The 19,159-nt window shown below is 38.8% G+C and overlaps 1 protein-coding gene across 1 annotated transcript in view; it reads left to right on the top strand.

Annotated features, from left to right (window-relative positions):
- The window catches only part of ryr2a (ryanodine receptor 2a (cardiac)), a 175,685-nt gene that overhangs the window by 138 nt on the left and 156,388 nt on the right, over positions 1 to 19,159 (top strand). The window contains exons 2-3 of the mRNA XM_053341138.1: positions 1,981 to 2,014; positions 2,318 to 2,371. Coding sequence (XP_053197113.1) covers positions 1,981 to 2,014; positions 2,318 to 2,371 — 88 coding nt within the window. The remainder of the gene's footprint in view (positions 1 to 1,980; positions 2,015 to 2,317; positions 2,372 to 19,159) is intronic.

Raw genomic sequence — 19,159 nt, 5'->3', positions numbered from 1 at the left:
ACAGATAGATATGTATAGCCTGGCAGCTTCCATGATGACATCCCTACCAATACATTCACACAGAATACTGTGACTTGGTGTGGATGATGTAACAGGATCAAGTGGGGAATTATATAAAGCAATTCAACTTTAATAGAAAAGCTATAGGACAGTGGGAATAAAAAATGTTGGTAAAAATGGAGTGAGTAATTGTGGGTACAAAGTAATGTTAATCAATTGTAATTAAACAGGTAGTTTAATTATTACTATACAATAAAAACAACAGGCCTATTATTTCATGGGTAAGTTTCTATGGATTTAAAAAGGCCTGTGTTATAAACTTACAGTCCAACTTCAATACAAAAAATGACACAGCATGTCGTGCAGTGATATAGATCTGTCACAGTAATTGTTGACTTATCTTACAATAATGTAATTATCTCAATATTGCCACACTTCACATTAGCAGCTAAGAGACTATTCATGTCACATTGGCTAAGTGAGTAATGTCCTCCATTCCTCACTGTGTACGCCCTGAGTGGAGACTGTAGAAGAATTAAAGGGAAATAACTCTGTCCCTAACCATATTGACAGTCTGTGTACCACCCACCCCCCCACCCCCCCCTACATCATTATGCTATTATCATTATATGAGTGGTATAAAATGATCTTCAAATGACAATAATATCTTTTATCGTGGTTATTTCTGAGACAGTATATTGTCCAACTGAAGTATCATGACAGACCTAGTAGTAATAATGCAGGAAACCTGTTCAATTTCTGTGAGTGAAACTCAAGTGTTGGGGAAGTTACTCAAAAAATGTAATATATTACACATTACTAATACCATGTTGTACAAACAATAGCTGCCTCGAAATAATATATAGACAACCTGTTTCTCAGGTAAGAACTAGCCGGTCCAGGCTGAAGAGCTTCTACGTAGCCTCTCCTGGTGTTTTCCATTCTGACATAACAGCAGTCCAGATAGCTCACCAAAGTTTTCCTGTCTATTGACGGCCGTCTGTTCACTACTTTGCTTAGTTTGTTTCTGAAAGACGGAGATTAACGAGCAATGCACAAGCTTTGGCTGTTTGTTTGGGGTCTGCACGGAGGGTCTGTAAGTGTTTCATTATTAACTTTGTGTTAGCATGAGAGGTCAGAGGTCAGGCAGTTGTACCGCAAGCGTGCATGACAATTGACCCTTGACAATTTTTTATCGGCCCAATTTATGCATAATAATTGAAGAACTAATGTAACGCAAGTAACGCCACATTTCTTTGTTTAGTAATGTGATTACTGACTGTAGACACTGTAACACATTAGATTGAGGATATGAGGAGGCTAACATTGTAACACGTTACATTGAGGATGTGAGGAGGCTAACATTGTAACGCGTTACATTGAGGATATGAGGAGGCTAACATTGTAACGCGTTACATTGAGGATATGAGGAGGCTAACATTGTAACGCGTTACATTGAGGATATGAGGAGGCTAACATTGTAACGCGTTACATTGAGGATATGAGGAGGCTAACATTGTAACGCGTTACATTGAGGATATGAGGAGGCTAACATTGTAACGCGTTACATTGAGGATATGAGGAGGCTAACATTGTAACGCGTTACATTGAGGATATGAGGAGGCTAACATTGTAACACGTTACACCCAACACCGGTGAAACTACACATCAGCACTGCCCGTGTGATTTCTCTGAGCTCCCATCATTTCTTTCATGTAGTCACACACATGTGACGTCATTCAAGCTGATTCAGCTCTTTTAGCTGCATGATCAACAGTCTACACAGGAAAGTTTGTCTTCCTGTTATGACGTCTGGATAGTGTCTATGAGTGTCTATGCATGAGTTCCCCAGAGGTAAGAAACAGGCTTTACACTCTCTAAGTAGCTCAAGTGAGAAACATTTGTCTTCAGAGAAAATCATCAGTCAGATATACAACAAGATCTTCATCTCATGTGTTGGATCATTTTCAACATCACCAGGCACCAAGAGAAGAAGAAGCGCAGAGCCATCAGGGTAAGATGTTTAAACCAGGGCACACCCCTGCAATTCTACACAACACTATGCATGTTTTAATGGCTTTATATTGTGTGAAATACACTTTTTATCAGCACAGATGCAGTTTGTAATAAGATCAATGATGAGATGACATTTCACACAAATTTACATGAGCTCATCTCTCACAGTCAGTCAGATGTAATCATGGATACCTGTGAATGTCTGACTGGATAAATACCTCAGATGATGAATAATAAATAAATGAAAAATGAAGCTATCAATGAAAATGTCCTGATGTATTTCTGTGTTCTTGTTGCACAGGACTATAAGAGGAGGATGGAGGATATGAGGAAACAGCTGGAGGCTGAAATGCAGGTCTGGAGGAGTGACAGAGAGCACCTTCAGAGGAAGTTCTCTATCACTGAAGAAGAAAACAGGAAGTTAAAGAGCGACCTCCAGAAGGAAAAATAATCAGATCAGATATCACCAGTTCTCTGCTGATGGCACCAACACTCACATTGAAACATTGGCCCAGCTAAATAAAACACGGTCAGCTCTAAAACAGAACAAAGTGATCTTTGATCCTCTACAGGAAGAGCTCCCAAAGCAGCTGACTGAAAGAGGGGAGAGCTACCAGATAGAGCTCAGAGAGAGAAGAGATCTTCAAGAAGGAGCTCTCAGAGAAAGGAGAGAGCTTCAGAAATGAGCTTTCAGAGAGAGGAGAGAGCTTCAGGAAGGAGCTTTCAGAGAGAGGTGAGAGCTTCAGGAAGGAGCTTTCAGAGAGAGGAGAGAGCTTCAGGAAGAATCTTACAGAGAGAAGAGAGCTTCAGAAAGAAGCTTTCAAAGAGAGGAGAGAGCTTCAGGAAGGAGCTCTTAGAGAGAGGAGAGAGCTTCAGGGAGGAGCTCTTAGAGAGAGGAGAGAGCTTCAGGGAGGAGCTCTTAGAGAGAAAAGAGAGCTTCAGGAAGGAGCTCTTAGAGAGAATAGAGAGCTTCAGGAAGGAGCTCTTAGAGAGAATAGAGAGCTTCAGGAAGGAGCTCTTAGAGAGAGGAGAGAGCTTCAGGAAGGAGCTCTAGAGAGAGAAGAGAGCTTCAGGAAAGAGCTCTTAGAGAGAGGAGAGAGCTTCAGGAAGGATCTTACAGAGAGAAGAGAGCTTCAGAAAGAAGCTTTCAAAGAGAGGAGAGAGCTTCAGGAAAGAACTCTTAGAGAGAGGAGAGAGCTTCAGGAAGGAGCTCTTAGAGAGAAGAGAGAGCTTCAGGAAGGAGCTCTTCAAGAGAATAGAGAGCTTCAGGAAGGAGCTCTTCAAGAGAATAGAGAGCTTCAGGAAGGAGCTCTTAGAGAGAGGAGAGAGGTTCAGGAAAGAGCTCTTAGAGAGAGGAGAGAGCTTCAGGAAGGAGCTCTAGAGAGAGGAGAGAACTTCAGGAAGGAGCTCTAGAGAGAGGAGAGAGCTTCAGGAAGGAGCTCTAGAGAGAGGAGAGAGCTTCAGGAAAGCTCTTAGAGAGAGGAGAGAGCTTCAGGAAAGAGCTCTTAGAGAGAGGAGAGAGCTTCAGAAAGGAGCTCTCAGAGAGAATTGAGAGCTCCAGGAAGGAGTTCTCAGAGAGAATAGAGAGCTTCAGGTATAGGAGCTCTTAGAGAGGACAGAACTTCAAGAAGGAGCTCTCAGAGAGAATAGAGAGCTCCAGAAAGGAGCTCTCAGAGAGAATATAGAGCTCCAGGAAGACGTTCTCAGAGAGAGGAGAGAGCTTCAGGAAGGAGCTCTCAGAGAGATTAGAGAGCTTCAGAAATGAGGTGGCATCTGTGTCAGTAGTTGTCTAGGTAAGACTTCCTTGAACACTCTATGCTGAGTAAAACTCAAATTGGCTTCCTCCTTAAATCAGCACCACCAATCATGCATATACATGCATATACCCTTCACACTTTAATTAATAAACATGTACATCACACAAAAAGTAAAGATCTCCACTTGTTGTATTCACACAAGCTTTTGACTCTTCTTGGCAGGAAGAGCTCTATTACAGACATTGTTGTATAGGAGGCAAAATGTATGATCTGGTTAAATCAGTATTTTTAGAAAACAGATGTTGTTAGTTGTACAAGTTGAATTATTCACCTGGAGAACAGGTTCAGATGTTAGAAAAACAAATAGCAGTTCACCATGTATAACCATATCATTGAACCTAGTATGAGTTAATCCATAACAGCATCAGGGAGTTTCAACATGGCAGTGAATGCATTAAATGGAAAATAACTCTAAAAGCAATTAAGAGAATGTGGCTTAATATATTTGATAATGTCATCCTGCTCATTGAGCTGCATGTTAGTGAAGTGATCAGTAATCATAGCTATATCCATTGGGACAAACATCCAGTATAATCTTTATATGCAGAATACAGATACATTTTACACATACACAGAAAAATACCAACAAATGCATGTAGAGCAGAATTAGACAGATACACACTGATAATTAACATTCAAAAGCGAGCACTCAAATGTTTTAATCTCCTTAAATCCACATCTCTAGACACCCTCCATTCCAAAGCCCTGCGAACTTAAGAGCTGAGCCCAGAAAAGTGTCCCTTATGCCAGCTGGTGCTTAGACTAACTCCAACCTCTCAGACACATGTTAACCAGTCTCACACCAACACTGCTACACAAACACCAATCAGAGTAAACCAGATTATAATCCGGTGCAAATCAACATATGCAGTACATTGGAAAGAAGAAACTGAAAGCAAAGTAGATTCAAATGTGATCTGAGCCTATAAAAAGAGATTATGAATTGGCAGAATAACTCTTTACTGTCAGACATAGAAAGCAGATAGAGATTCTAACCAAGTACACACTCAGTGACCCCAAACTAGCAACTGAAAAAGGATGATACAAAAAAATCATGGCAAGTTCAACTCTAATTTCAAATTTGAAAGCGCTTAAAAGAGCGAAGAGAGCCTCAATAAAGAGCTTTCAGAGAGAGAAGAGAACTTCTTTAAGAGACTCTGAGAAAGAGGAGAGATCTGGAGATATATACTGAGAAAGAGAACTTTCAGAAGGAGCTCTCAGAAACCTGAGTTCTTTTGAACTCATTTATTCACTAATTTACTTATGTCTTTAATTTAACTGAATCTCATTTTACTTAATCTTATCGTATTGTTTCTTTTCTCTTCATTCATTGTTCACAACCTGTTTCTTGGTCTAATTACTGTACTCATCCGTCAGTGTTATAACCCTATAACGTTTTCTATGGGTTGAGGCAATATTTGTTACCATTGTATGTTCTCTACCACACATATGTGTACATGCATACTGTATGTGTAAGTAAGTACGAGTATATGATATTATTTTATTTTATTGTGTTTATTAATTTATTTAGTTTCTATTTAGTAGTATTTAGTCATGTCTGAGTTAGCTATGTGTAGGTGTATGTATGTAGATATGAATGTATGGGGCATACCTTCACATGCAGGTATTATAATCTTGCTTACTGCTCCTTGTAGACATGGTGTCTGATTTTGTTGTCACTCATGTATTTGTTATAAACAGCTTATTAAAGTTATTTGACCATGGCAATAACAGAAGTTCTGTTATTTAATTCCTGTGTTTTAAATTGTGACTTTTCTCTTTCACACACTGTCACACATCAATCAAACTAAACACCTGTTTAAGCTCTCCAAATGATGTAGGGCCTCTAAAGTCCCCTGTAACTGATACATGATGATATGTGACTGATGCATCCATGTGTAAGCATGTTTTACTATTGAAACAGATCCAGGTGAAGTTAGTCTGGAACATGTGAATCTAGTAAATTTCATTTCTATTACATGATGAGATTATCAGAGTCATTGACTGTGTCACTGGATGAAAGTACAAAATACAAATATTATTTAAAAAAATGACAATATATAGTGACTATGACATGTAGCAAGTGGCACATGTTACAGTATAAAATGAACTTACATCAGGATCTGAACATTTGATGTTTTCAGTGTAATAGTTTCTGTGAGTTCTTCAGCTCAGCCATATGTCTTCACTCCTACATAAAGATGTAGCTTACATAACAGCTGGCTGCACCTCCCTGCTTTAACCCCTCTACATGTGAATGTGCACCAGTTAATCTGTGACTCCTACTTTTCTCTCACTTCTCTGTTAATATCCAGATCCTTCTTCTAGTCCAGCTTAGTGTGTGGCAGCAGGGCTGCTCTGTTGTTGTAAGTACAGAGATATTTGGGATTATGCCAGGAATGTCACTGGCCGGTCCTCTGTGTGTGTATTTGCTTGATCACTGTATTACTGCTGTCAGAGAAACCCTGGCAGCAGTTGTATCGTTAAAGTCAAAGTCCTACAAATCCTGCTGGCAATTGTCAGTTAGCGTGGTCATGCAGGGGCCAGCTGGATGGGATTTTGACAGAACATGTGACAGTTTTGCTTCAGTGGCAAATCAGATGGGTAGCACATGACTTTGTTACCTTGATATTAGTTTGACTTCTGTAAAATCACTCAGTAATGTGAAAGAAAAATCAAGAACTCTTTTTTTATTTACAAAGACTGATCACTTTTTCATTAATAGTGAACTACATAAAAAAGCATGTCTGTGATGGTGACAACATACTGTACTGTAACAGTAGTACAAGTAGAGAAGAGCCATTAAGTTAGGGTGCTGACATTAAGGTAGGTTAGGCTAGTGTTGAGCTTGTGCTTAAACTAAGCAAGTGTATATTCATTCATTTGCAAGAAGAACAATATTTATTTCCTCAAGCCATTTTTGCCAGCAGACTAAAGTAACCTTATACTGTATAGGCCTTGACAGTCTTACACAATGCACAATATTGTTTTAGTTAGTTTTTGTCTAGTTTTTATTTTTATTTCACTTATCTAAAATGTTTTTCAACCTATAGTTTTAGTTTTTAGTTTAGTTTTATTTTAAACTATAATCATGTCATTCAAACAGCAGATCTTCACACAGTTGGCATTTTGTGTGAGCACACAGGTTAGGCTGGAGGAGATGGAGAAGAGTTCTCTCCTGTTGCTGTAGTAGCAGATGAGTCAGGAAGTGAGAAAGCCACTAACTCATCTACAGGCTCAGGCTGGTAAAGAGGAGGAGGAGGGCTCTTTAGCTAGCTATGTCTTTTTTGTCACAAAGCACACCATTTATAAAAACAAGTATCTCCAATGCACCAAATCATCAAATCAAAAATGAGACATTTGATTTGATTTTGGTTGCTGACTGCATCCTTTTTATGAGAGGACAGCAGAGAAGAGAGAGAGAAGGAGGAGAGCAGAGAGGTGAAGAGTGCGACAGACAGTGAAGAAGAGGAGAGTGTGAGATAGACAGACAGATAAGGCACAATGTTAACAGTTTGTCACAGTTTGGGGCCAGAGGTGTCCTGTCAACAGTTTTACACACATTTCTTCTACAGTGGTGATCTGTGAGGAGAATGCTTGTTGAGCTGCAGGGGGATTTTTAGCTGTAATACCACAATTTACCACTGGGGGAAATTGGCTGTAAGGCTCTATCTGTGATCTATGATTTCAGCACAGCAGCCAGGCAAGTGCAAACAGCTACGGTACCTGAGGGACAAACATGTCAGTTAGTCACCACCTGCACGGCTTAAAGCAATTAAATAGAGGCCTTTAAACACCTGGAGCACAAGTGGACAGCTCTAAATACAGCTGTGACCCAAGACGCATTGAGGACACTTTGAGATCTGATCACTCAGTCCACATTGGGAGGTGGTCTGAAAGTGGCCATATTCTTTTAGCAGCGTAAAAGCAATGTGTCCTGGGTCTCATTGAAGGACCACCTACTCAACTGACCTCCTCTATTTTCCAGAAGACTACACACAGGCATTGCATTGCTGCCTCTTGGTACTTCATCCATTCGTCCAAAGTGTTTGATAACAGGATGAACAATATCCACTTTTCACATGTTTCCTGCCCCCCTGGCCCCTAACCCATTTTCCTCTTCAAGTTGGCATTTTGAATAGAAATTAAACTTAAACCAGAAAGTTGCTTTTTGCTTGTCTGAAGCTAAACATTTCATTGTTTCCTCTGAATAATTTCCTCTTACTTGTCAAGTTGATTAATACAGTACTTACTTTTGCTGCGCTGCTCAACATAATGGGACTCAGGATTTATCACGTATATGTATCTGGACTGTGTGTGTAACTGCTGACCTTTTGGATGTGTATAAGAACACAGAACATTAATCAATATGAAATCCTGACTGATCCTGACAGCGTGTCTGGAGATTTAAATAATCAATGACATTATGCTGCTGTTGTGTGATGCTTATATTCACACAGATTATCTCAATCATCTGTGGGGAGATCTATGAATATAAATACATATGTTGAGACCAGGCTTTAGAGCAAATCAATAGGATAGTGATGTGATATACGTGAGGGCGCACACAATGCTTTGTATATTTGGTGAGCCTGTTAGTGATCACTCAAGACATGTGGAGAGGCATGTATCAAACCAGCAAAGGAATCAGCACTTTGGAAATATAGAAATAAGAAATGAGTGTCACACTTTGAAAACTCCTGCCACAAGATAACCAATCTAGGACAGATGATCATCTACCTTCACACATGCATACTGTACACTCAGACCTTCCCACAGTACATGGTATATCTAGTTTGTATTGGAGCTAGAACTGGTTTTTATATTGTGTTTTTATATTATATTAATGACTGAACCAAACAACATAAAATATTAACACGTCACAGCAAATGAAAAGCAGGAAAATGTACTGTCAAAACAGTACTGTCTCAGCTTCACTAGTCCCACACTAAAATGGAAAACAGCTTCACCAGCAACCTTCCACCTAACTTATAGATACTAATAATAAGACATCAATTCAAGAATTGAATCAAACAAAGTATGGAGCATGTGGAGAGGCAGATTGTTCTCCTCTGCCTCTCCACATGCTTCCTTATATAGGCACAAAATGTTAAAAACACAATGAAACATTCTCACATACATACATAATTCAGTGACAACATAATACACTGCCATCCTCCTAAATCTTGTGTCTTTCACTGAGGCTCAGGAACAGAGAATGATGGCATCCTCTCCAGTGTACACTGATCTGGCTTCTGACCAACAACCTTCCCCAATGGTAGTTCACTTGAGCATGGCCAGATTTACACTTGTATTGTGAGAACTGCACTCACTCTGTATATGTATACTCAATCATTTGTCTGGCATATCCTCTCAGGTTTACAGCTGGTATTAACCATGTGACCTGTATCCAGATCATGACATATGATATAGTCTCATTATCTCAATTTTGCCACATTGTGATTGGTAATATGCAAATGAACTATCCAGATCTGTGTATCTTTATTGTCATTATATAAACCAATGAAACAATGAAGCATCTCCCTGAGCCACATAGTGCTAAATATATATATATTTTTAAATGGCAATAAAATAGTTAGAAAGAATAAAATAGATATTAAGAAAATGGTCAATGCTTATTTACACAATACAATAAAAAGAAATACATATTAAAAAATTGCACATATTTATACACACACTTATCAGTGATAGTTTCCAATGGATATTATTCAGGTGATCTAAAAACTGTCCTGAAATCAGAAAAATGATATGTATATTTTTACCAAACAGCCTTCTAAATAGACTAAACTTCAAATTAATGTAAAATTTATAAATAATAAATATATTTTTTTTTTGGTGTGCAGCAGCAGAGTGTAGTGTATCCCTCTTCCCTCTGCTTTTCTCAGATTACATCATCATTGACGCTTCCCCTCCTCCACACTCTCTCTCTCTCTCTCTCTCACTTTCTCTGTGCCAAGCTTTTAAACCCTCCTCCGCTGACCTGCCCACTGTTAGTGTGTGTGTGTGTGTGTGTGTGTGTGTGTGTATGCGTGTGAGTATCTTCTAAATCCCTCTTGCTGTATAACACTGGTTACTTGGAATACAACTCTCACATAAATGCAAATACACACACATACACACACACACACACACACACACACACAGCGCTACAGTGACGCATAAAGGATGTTGATGGCAAAGACAAGGATGCATATTTTCACTACATCTACATATATGAGCAGTCTGAGTTAATATACATAGGAGGGGCTTGAGAGTGGCTCAGAGCACATTTTGTGTCACTGTACAGCTGTGATGTGTATCAGAATCAGCAGACACCATTAAAACTGCATTAAAATAGTGCTTATGGTCACTAATAGTCATTGACTGTGTGTGATACTTGATATAGTATTAGTTCAACAGTATTGGAAAACATTTATTTCCAAGTGTGAGATGAGAAGATACCAGTCTACCAGTCAGAGCTGGAGACATAATGTGGTTAGCCTAGCTTTAGTATAAAGGCAGTTGACAGCCAAAGCTGGGCTAAAGATTGTCTGCAGTCTCCAGTTACAGATACAGTCATCGAGCACAGATTTTGCTTTTGGTCTGAAGGCAAGACATCCGGATTGTTCCACACAGTCCATGGATGTATTATAAGAGTTGATAGGGTGCCTCTGCTCAGCCATCGACTGATTTTCCCCCAGTGGACAATCGCGGTATTACACAAAATCCCCCTGTGGCCTAAAGAGCATTTTCCCCATAGGCCACCACTGTAAAAGAGATTAGAGGTTAACTCGGATCGGACCGACCGAAATTACCCGGCCCCGACGCGAGACCCGTACGGGTCCGGGTCCATTTTTTCTGTAGTCAACTAGGGTCCGGGTCGGATTGGATTTTACAACCTCGGGTCCCGGATCTGTTCGCTAAATTGTGTAAAACCGAGAAAACCCGAGTACAGGTCTGACTCGGGTCAGTCAGATCACGGCCATATAAAATATGAATGTTTAGTCAATAAAGATGACTTTGATGATCAAAGTAATCGTCTGCCTATGTTAACTACATGAAATACAATAAAGTGTAGTCTATTATTAGTTATAGTCTGCACATTCATTTATTTAAAAATAGGGTTTCCTTAAATGTTGCGCTATTTGGGCATTTGTTTTTGAAAAGGGTAAATTCATGATTTGAAGAGCTATGGGTGTCGCAAAAAACTGAAATGATTTCAGACAAGGTACAGTTACAACAATTATTCATCCTTTTTACGGGGTCGGGCATAAATTATCCCGGAACTACTCGGATCTCGGAACGAATTTCCTCGGATCTGTTCGGTTTCGGACACGTCATTTTTTTTAAATGTCGGAACCACTCGGATCTCGGAAGAAATTCTCCGGGTCCGTTAGGGTTCGGGTCTCTCATTTTGTACCCAAGTTAACCTCTAAAAGAGATACCTGTAAAACTGTTGACAGGACACCTCAAACTGCAAACAAGCTCAATTATGTTTTGTTATATTACTCTTTCTGTTATGAATTTTTGATCCATGGAGGTTTTATATGTGTAAAACTTTCTTTGAGCCAAGAAAAGCGATTTAAAAAATCGGTGACATCATCACAATGTAAAGTGTGTGGGCCGAACAGGAACATATGGACGGGTCCAGCGGGGGAAACACTACTGTGTATATTCAGTGGGCCGCATAACGAGGAAGCAAAGCCGGAAGCTGTAAACCTTTTTGGCGTATGCACCAGCCAGGCAATTCTTCCAGGGTTGAAGGGGCACCATTTTTGGTCCGGTATCCATGGCACAGTTGTTGCACATGGCAGTTGTTCAAAAAGAAATAGTTTCAGCATGTAACCACCCTTCTCTTAAAGCCATAAATTACTGTTTGAGCATCAGTGTTTGTACACTGATTAAACAAAGGTGTTTAAAATGCTAATTATAATATGTTTTGAACCTTGGCCAGAGCTAGGCTAGCTGTTTCCCCTTGCTTCTAGCCTTTAAGCTAAGCTAGGCTAACCATGTCCTAATTCTGCTACCTAAGTCTGGTGATATTCGAGTTGTTTCTTACTATCAGACAAACCAACCAACAGTAAAGTATATTATGTGTGTATTGATTCCTGCTATATCTTCTTCCTCTCTGCTGTACAGCTTTATTGTTGCCCTAAAACTATAAAATATACATCTATGAGTCACACCACTGCACTGGGTGACATGTTCCTTCATCCATGAACACACACACTTTAGTTCATTTTGACTCAATCCCACACACATCTTCCTGCTGCTAGAAATACTCAGTGGAGCACTAAATGTGGATTTATCCACCAATGGAAATAATCCCGAATAAAAGCACTATTTGCTCCTGTTTGAGTAACAATTGCTAAAAAATACAGTGACCTACCTGCTGTTTTTAGGAAATTACTGAGCTGTAGGCTAATGGGCTTAGAGCTGAGAGGGAAGTTAGAAAGTAGTAGAGATGGACTGATGTATTGTTGGTTTGATCTTTTTTGGGAGGTTTTGAAAATAAGAAAAACAGAATAATGTAAGCTTTATCCTGTAGCATAAAAAAGAGATTGGTACAGATTATCTCATTTTACTCTCATTCAGAAAACAACTGTTTATTTAACTTTGAACTATTTTAATCTCTTCCAACTGCTTTTCCTGAACCTGAATTTTCATCTTAAAGAAAGCTGAAGTGCAAGACTTTTTTTTAACTTCACCTTCAGGGAGTTTTAGTATCACTGGGCTGTGATAACAGACTGACACAGGCATGCATCACACTCTAACGTGTCCCCAGAATGACAGGCACACAGAGAGGACCGGTAATAACCCATGTGTTTTGACGGTCGGCTGGCCCACCAGGGTTTGCCTCGGTACGCCCGGTGGCCAGTACACCACCGGCTCTAACTTACTGCTACAACTGTGAATCGGTGGATACATTTTTTTTTTGAGTGCCAGAATTTGATCCATTTGGTCTGATAACATTTGGAAAGTTTAGAAGAGCCACATGATTAAAACCATGGATTATTGCATCAGACATGAGGTTTAAGAACTCCAAATACAGTGAAGTACAGAAAAATGTATCCAGTGGTTTTAGGCTTAATCAGCATTGTGTGAACTCTTGAATGTAACATTACACACTGCAGGTTTATATGTTGCCTCAGTTTGACTTTTCATTATAACATCTAATGCCTTTTTACACTGTTCCTGTGTTCAGCCTGATGTATGTGATATCCTTTTGAAATCCGGGATTTTCACTGGACATTAAAATAAAAGTCTATGGACTCAGTGGATGGGATTAAACATGTTAACAGTGTTGGGTTTTTTTATACTTTCCCAATATTTTACCCACTCTCTCTAAACCTCTCTCTCTCTGTCCATTGTGTCAGAGTAGGATTAATGCTTGTTGTGGTGTCTTTTCCTGATCCTACTTGTCTACCTATGGATTACGAAACAGGCCTCTCTCTCTCTCTCTCTCTCTCTCTCTCTCTCTCTCTCTCTCTCTCTCTCTCTCACTCTCTCTCTCTCACTAGCTGTCTGTCTCTCTCCCTCTTTCTGTCTCTCTTTCTCTATTGCCTCCTCCCTCCCCTGTTTCAGTAAGGTCATATTTAATGTTTCCACTGATGGCTACTGTTGAATAAGCTGTTGTGTAAGATAGTGCATGCTGCTTTTTGAGTGCCGTCCTGATGAGCACTGTGACCATGCACTCACATATACCTTTGTACGTGTGTGTGTGTGTGTGTTTGTGTGTGTGTGCACATGTATGAAAGAAAATTTCACGTTGTTTTTTTATGCTTGAGTGTGTGTGTGTGTGTGTGTGTGTGACTGTGTGGACTATAGAAGACATGCTAATTTATGTCAGTCTATTTTTGTGTGTGTGGGAGGAGGGCAGATGAAGCCTAAGAGAGTGTTTTTCTCAAGCAAGGAAAGCCATTCTATCACTAAGGCTAACACACAGGTGCAAACACACACACACACACACACACACACACACACTCACACACACAATTCTCAATGCTTTGTTTTATTGAAACTTCATACATCTTTACTAATCTTCCTCTCGCTATGTCTGTTATTTCACAGTGCTTTAATCCACAGGCTGAATGTTTTATGAGTATTTTTAAAGTACAGTGTTGTGATCTGCTCTCCGTTTTGAAATGTTGCTTGAAACTTTGACATGTTAGTACATTCCCCTCTTGCTCTGGTGTTGATACAAAAGTCAACACTGTTAACTCAGCTACTTAACAGTGAAAGACTCTTAACTCCACTCTTTGCTTAATGTCACTGATCAAAAGTTTTCTAGAGGGAGAGATGCTGACGGCCATGCAGCTGCTGGAGTGAGTGGAATACAGTAGAAATAATTTTAATTATAAGTAACATTCATTGAGGCGAGCCTACATCATGTTAAAACACTTACCAACATTCTGGCTGTGGACCTTAGTTTGTCTCTCCTCAATTCCTGACATCTAAAAACTGTCACTGGTGAATAAAGGTGTAAAAATGCACCAAAATGTATTTAAAAAACAAAAATGTACAGTATAATATACACAGTACTGTGCAAATGATTCAGGCACTAAAAGTAAGTTAAGAATGCTGACAAAATAATGTTACAGTTTTTATTTATCAGATAACTTGATACAAAGTTGATTTAAACAGAAGAAACTGAAATGAAGTCAGTATTAGATGTGAGCAGTTTTGCCTTTAAAACAGCTGCCGATTAATAAGAAATATAGCCTCCTCACATTACTTTTAATGCCTCAACATTTGCACAGTACTGCTAGTACGTAGTACCTGAACATACTGTACCAGTCCTCAGTACACCTGTACACACATTTTCAGGTACTAACAGATTGGTTGCTGCTTCTGTCTCTTCATGTAATCTCAGACTGACTCTATGATGTTGAGATCAGGACTGTGTGAGGGTCAAACCATCTGCTGCAGGACCAACTAGATACTTGTGCATGACTCTGGCTGGAGGTTTTGGCTTGTTATGCTGCAGAATGCATTTGGGACGCATCAGACGCCTCCCTCATGGTGCTGCTTTATGAATACTAATCTAAACATCTAAAGTGCCTCCAACTTTTGCACAGTGCTCTATACTTACTGTTGTGTGTGCACACAGAGAGAAGCTCTTGCTGACAGGTTAAAATATGTCAGCAGATGATCAGCTGCTGTCATAACGCTTGTATCTCTGTTCATTCTGTAGAATAAAGATTTGAACTGCAGCACACAGCTTTGGCAATGACTGCTGGTTAAGTATTTATGAGCAGTGATCAAATTCCTCTCTATCTCCAACATCTGAGATAACAGAAACAGAAATATGTAATTACTTATTACTCACTAGAGTTGTGTGTAGTGCACACAGTTTTTCTTATAATAAAGGAGTATGAGCAACATGTGCAGAAATATTGGCTAGATATTACCTCCATTTAAAGTGATACTGTATCTAATATGAAAACTGTGAGCCAGCTGCATGTGTTTGTTTCTCTGTTAGTTGTATTGACAGTAATTCTAACAGTTACCACGATGAGATACACAAATAAATCTCATGTTGTAATAAACTGTTGTTACCTTTAGACAGTCATTTATTAAAAAAGTAAACCAGGATCTTTCCACACTTTAAGAACAGCACACTATTAAATCATATAAATGTATTCAACCAATTAAATTAATTACATTTTTTTTATTTTTTCAAATGTATTTTTATTAATATTTTCAGGCAAAAAGAAAAGGTTGATATGGTTGACAAACATAATGTATTTCAATGACATATGTAATGGTTGCATCTTACAGGCACATATACTGTATGTAGACAACTTTCCCAGTATTTTACATATAGGTCATATGGTAGTCTAAAGGATATACAGTTTATTTCATTGATAATTGCAGTTCAGTCAACATTTATTGGGGGGGGGGGGGGGGGGGGGGGTTACCTGCACCCATTTCTGTGTAATTGCTGTCTTCTTGTATATATAGTATGTTTAAATATATTTAAGTATGTAAGATTTTGGCCAAGTTTATTGTGACAAAAAAGCAATGCATCAACATTTTTGTAATAGAAGTTATCTCTTTTACAGGAATTACAGGGCAAACCCCCCAAAAATCTGAAAGTGATTTGCCAATTTTTTGCTGTCCTACCTCCATCAATCTGTCTCTTGCATACATTTCCATTTAGGAATCACACAATATTGTATATGTTAAATGTTCTTTGTACAGTATAGTATAGTATAGTATAGTATAGTATAGTATAGTATAGTATAGTATAGTATAGTATAACATTCTTTCATTAGAACTTGAGTTAGTAGTCTCAGTCTGATGTTTCCACATATCATTCCACTCATGTTGGATATTTCCAGGCCAGATTCTTTTTCACTTGAGTCATTAGTTTTTCTGTGCACAAGAAACTAAATATTTTGAATTTCGTTTGGAGGAATGATGAGTCTGCCTCTAGTGGTCATTACATAGAAACACAGCTTGAGACAGATCTACATTACATTCACTAAGCATCTCTGATAGTTACCCCTTTAGCTCTACACATGCTACAAACCTGAACTGGCTGTATGTGACTCCGAACTGCCGCTGATTTTCTATCTATCATTTTTTGCCTTTCTTTTCCTTTTGATTCTTTAAGTCTCTCTATCATTTTTCTCTCTCTCTCACTCCATAGAAGGCTGGAATGCAAAGTACTGCTGACAGACACCAGACCTCTTCATGTAGGGAACAATGTGTGTGTGTGTGTGTGTGTGTGTGTGTGTGTGTGTGTGTGTGTGTGTGTGTGTGAGTGTGTCGGCCAATATAAATCTCACTAAGTCATGATTCCAGTTAATGATAGCCATAGTAGATATCTCAGCTACCTTCCACTTTCCTTGTGTGTGTGTGTGTGTGTGTGTGTGTGTGTGTGTGTGTGTGTGTGTGTGTTTGTGTGTGTGTGAGCAGGAGGGATTTTACGTGCCAGACATTATAAACGCCATAAAGACATTACACCAGTTTTCAACAAACCTTACATGGCTCTGTGTGTGTGTGTGTGTGTGTGTGTGTGTGTGTGTGTGTGTGTGTGTGTGTGTGTGTGTGTGTGTGTGAGTGTGTGTGTGTGTGTGTGAGTGTGTGTGTGTGTGCGTGAGTGAGAGTGTGTGTGATGGTATTCCCTCAGCCCACACGTCTAGATAATTAAGCAGAACCACAGTGACTGATGAGTTCCCGAGGCAGCTTATGACAACTGCAATGTTCCCCAATTGGAGCTTTAGTAATTTAGTTATTTCAGCTTCATCTGTACAAAAAAAACACACACACTGTGCTTGTGTGGTGTATTAGCCAGAAGTCTGCCCATCCCTGAACACCACTGCAGCAGACAGTCTGCCCCAACTGCCCCCCTGAGAGAGACCATCCACTCTGACCATTTCCAGGTGCACTGAGTCATAACCTTCATAAATGATGAAACATAAGAAGCCCTCACTCATTGTAATGTATGTTGATTTACACATACAACTTCAACCCTACTTTATGACTATATAAGTCATTGTGACATACATTAGCTTTTCCTAGAGTGCCCTTTTGTATCTACTTTATGTGTGTATCTAAAACTTGAGCAGCATACTAACAGTTTGTGCCAGTTGGACGTAGCTTTCACTCCCTTTTTTCAGTTTGGCACAGTAAAACAACAGCTTCTACCAACCTGAATCAATGCCAAGAGAATATACATGCATTCTACATCGATTATGAAGTCAGAAAGCAAATGGATAAGGTCTGTCTGTGACTGTGCCAGCACTTAAAGCTGTCACAAGCTTAGATTAAAGGCTATGCTTGAGTTGCATATAGACATTTTAATATGTTTATAATTCTGCACTTATAGTTATAGTTTCCTTATACTTTCCTGGTTCTAGTTGAATTGTATAACTCATCTTGCAGTAACTATAGAAGCTACACTACCAACTGCTGTGTGGTTATCAGCTAATAGGATTCTCTGTCACGCATACTGCCTCATCTGCTCCACTTAAAGGTGCAGTATGGAGTTTTTGTCAAGGCTGCATGGGTACTGAAGCTCATGTCCCCCTAAACAACTTTTATTTTATTCTGATTGCGTAACACTGCTGTTGGTTGGAAACCTTCTAACTCCATATTTAGTTTTAGACATACAAGGTTTCTGATAGTGACCATAATTATCAACATCAAGAGAATGAGTCAAGCCTTGTGTCATATTTCTATGGAACTTGCACACACATTTTTTTCTCTTCCATCATAGAGGGCCCCTTTCAGCTCAAAGGCCCCTAGGCACATGCCAAGAATGCACTTGCTTATTCGTGCAGGTGATGTAATACTCAGGGTTGGCGAGTAACTAATTCCATGTAACAGTGTTACATAATTTAATTACAAAATAAATGTAAGTGTAATCTGTTACAGTTAGTGATGAAAATGTTGATGATTACAAAGGAGGTTACACCTTTATGATTTTCATTATTTTTTAATATTTAACAAGTTACTGAATACATATATTGCTGTTTTTAATCATTTGAAATCAATATTTTTTTATTATATGTTCTAAATAAATGATGACTTGGGTTTATTTGGAGCACACATGAGCTTAAATATTGTCACAGTACCAATTAAACCCTCTTTATTCATCAAATATCTTTATTTAATATTCCAAAATCTACATGAACTAATGAATATATGTTGAAATGAGAGATAAATGTTGCTTTATAAGAAATTATCTCTTTTATAAATTATGTCAGTATCCATGAAAAACAGCTGATCTTAATGGGAACACTTATCCTAACAGCTGGAAACATCAGTTAGAAAAATAGAAAAGTCATCAAAAAGTCATCAAATGTAATAAGTTACATTACTTTGATTAAGTGATTTAAATAGTTACATTACTTATTACATTTTAAATAGATAATCTGTAACCTATTACATTTCCATAGTAACCTTCACAACCACCATCAACAAAGGCAAGAAAAAAAAGACTGCTCACAAATAAACATGGATGTAAACAATGGAGGATTTAAGATATTAAAAAAATCATCTCTGCAGATGTTATACGGGGAGGGGAATGCACTCAACACATGTACTGACCTGCACACTGCTTTTTGGGTGCATTTAAACAGGTCTTGCAGATTCCCTCTGTCTGCAGTATGAACTAGCTTTTCCTGAAGGCACCACCTACCTTACAACCATATATGGTGATATATATATATAAGCTGCTGTTTTGGCATGCTCCACCTTCATTATGAGCTGTTTCTGTAGGCTTCACACAGTATAAAGCCTTTTTAGTGTCTATAGTCAAACAAGAAGATTCATGTGTGCCTCTAAAGATAAGTAGTGCTGAAAACGGTATGATG

This window comes from Scomber japonicus, chromosome 20 (genome assembly GCF_027409825.1).
Source record: "Scomber japonicus isolate fScoJap1 chromosome 20, fScoJap1.pri, whole genome shotgun sequence".
Lineage (NCBI taxonomy): Eukaryota > Metazoa > Chordata > Actinopteri > Scombriformes > Scombridae > Scomber > Scomber japonicus.
The sequence above is the reverse complement of the archived record's forward strand: the minus strand, read 5'-3'. Positions and strand labels throughout refer to the sequence as shown.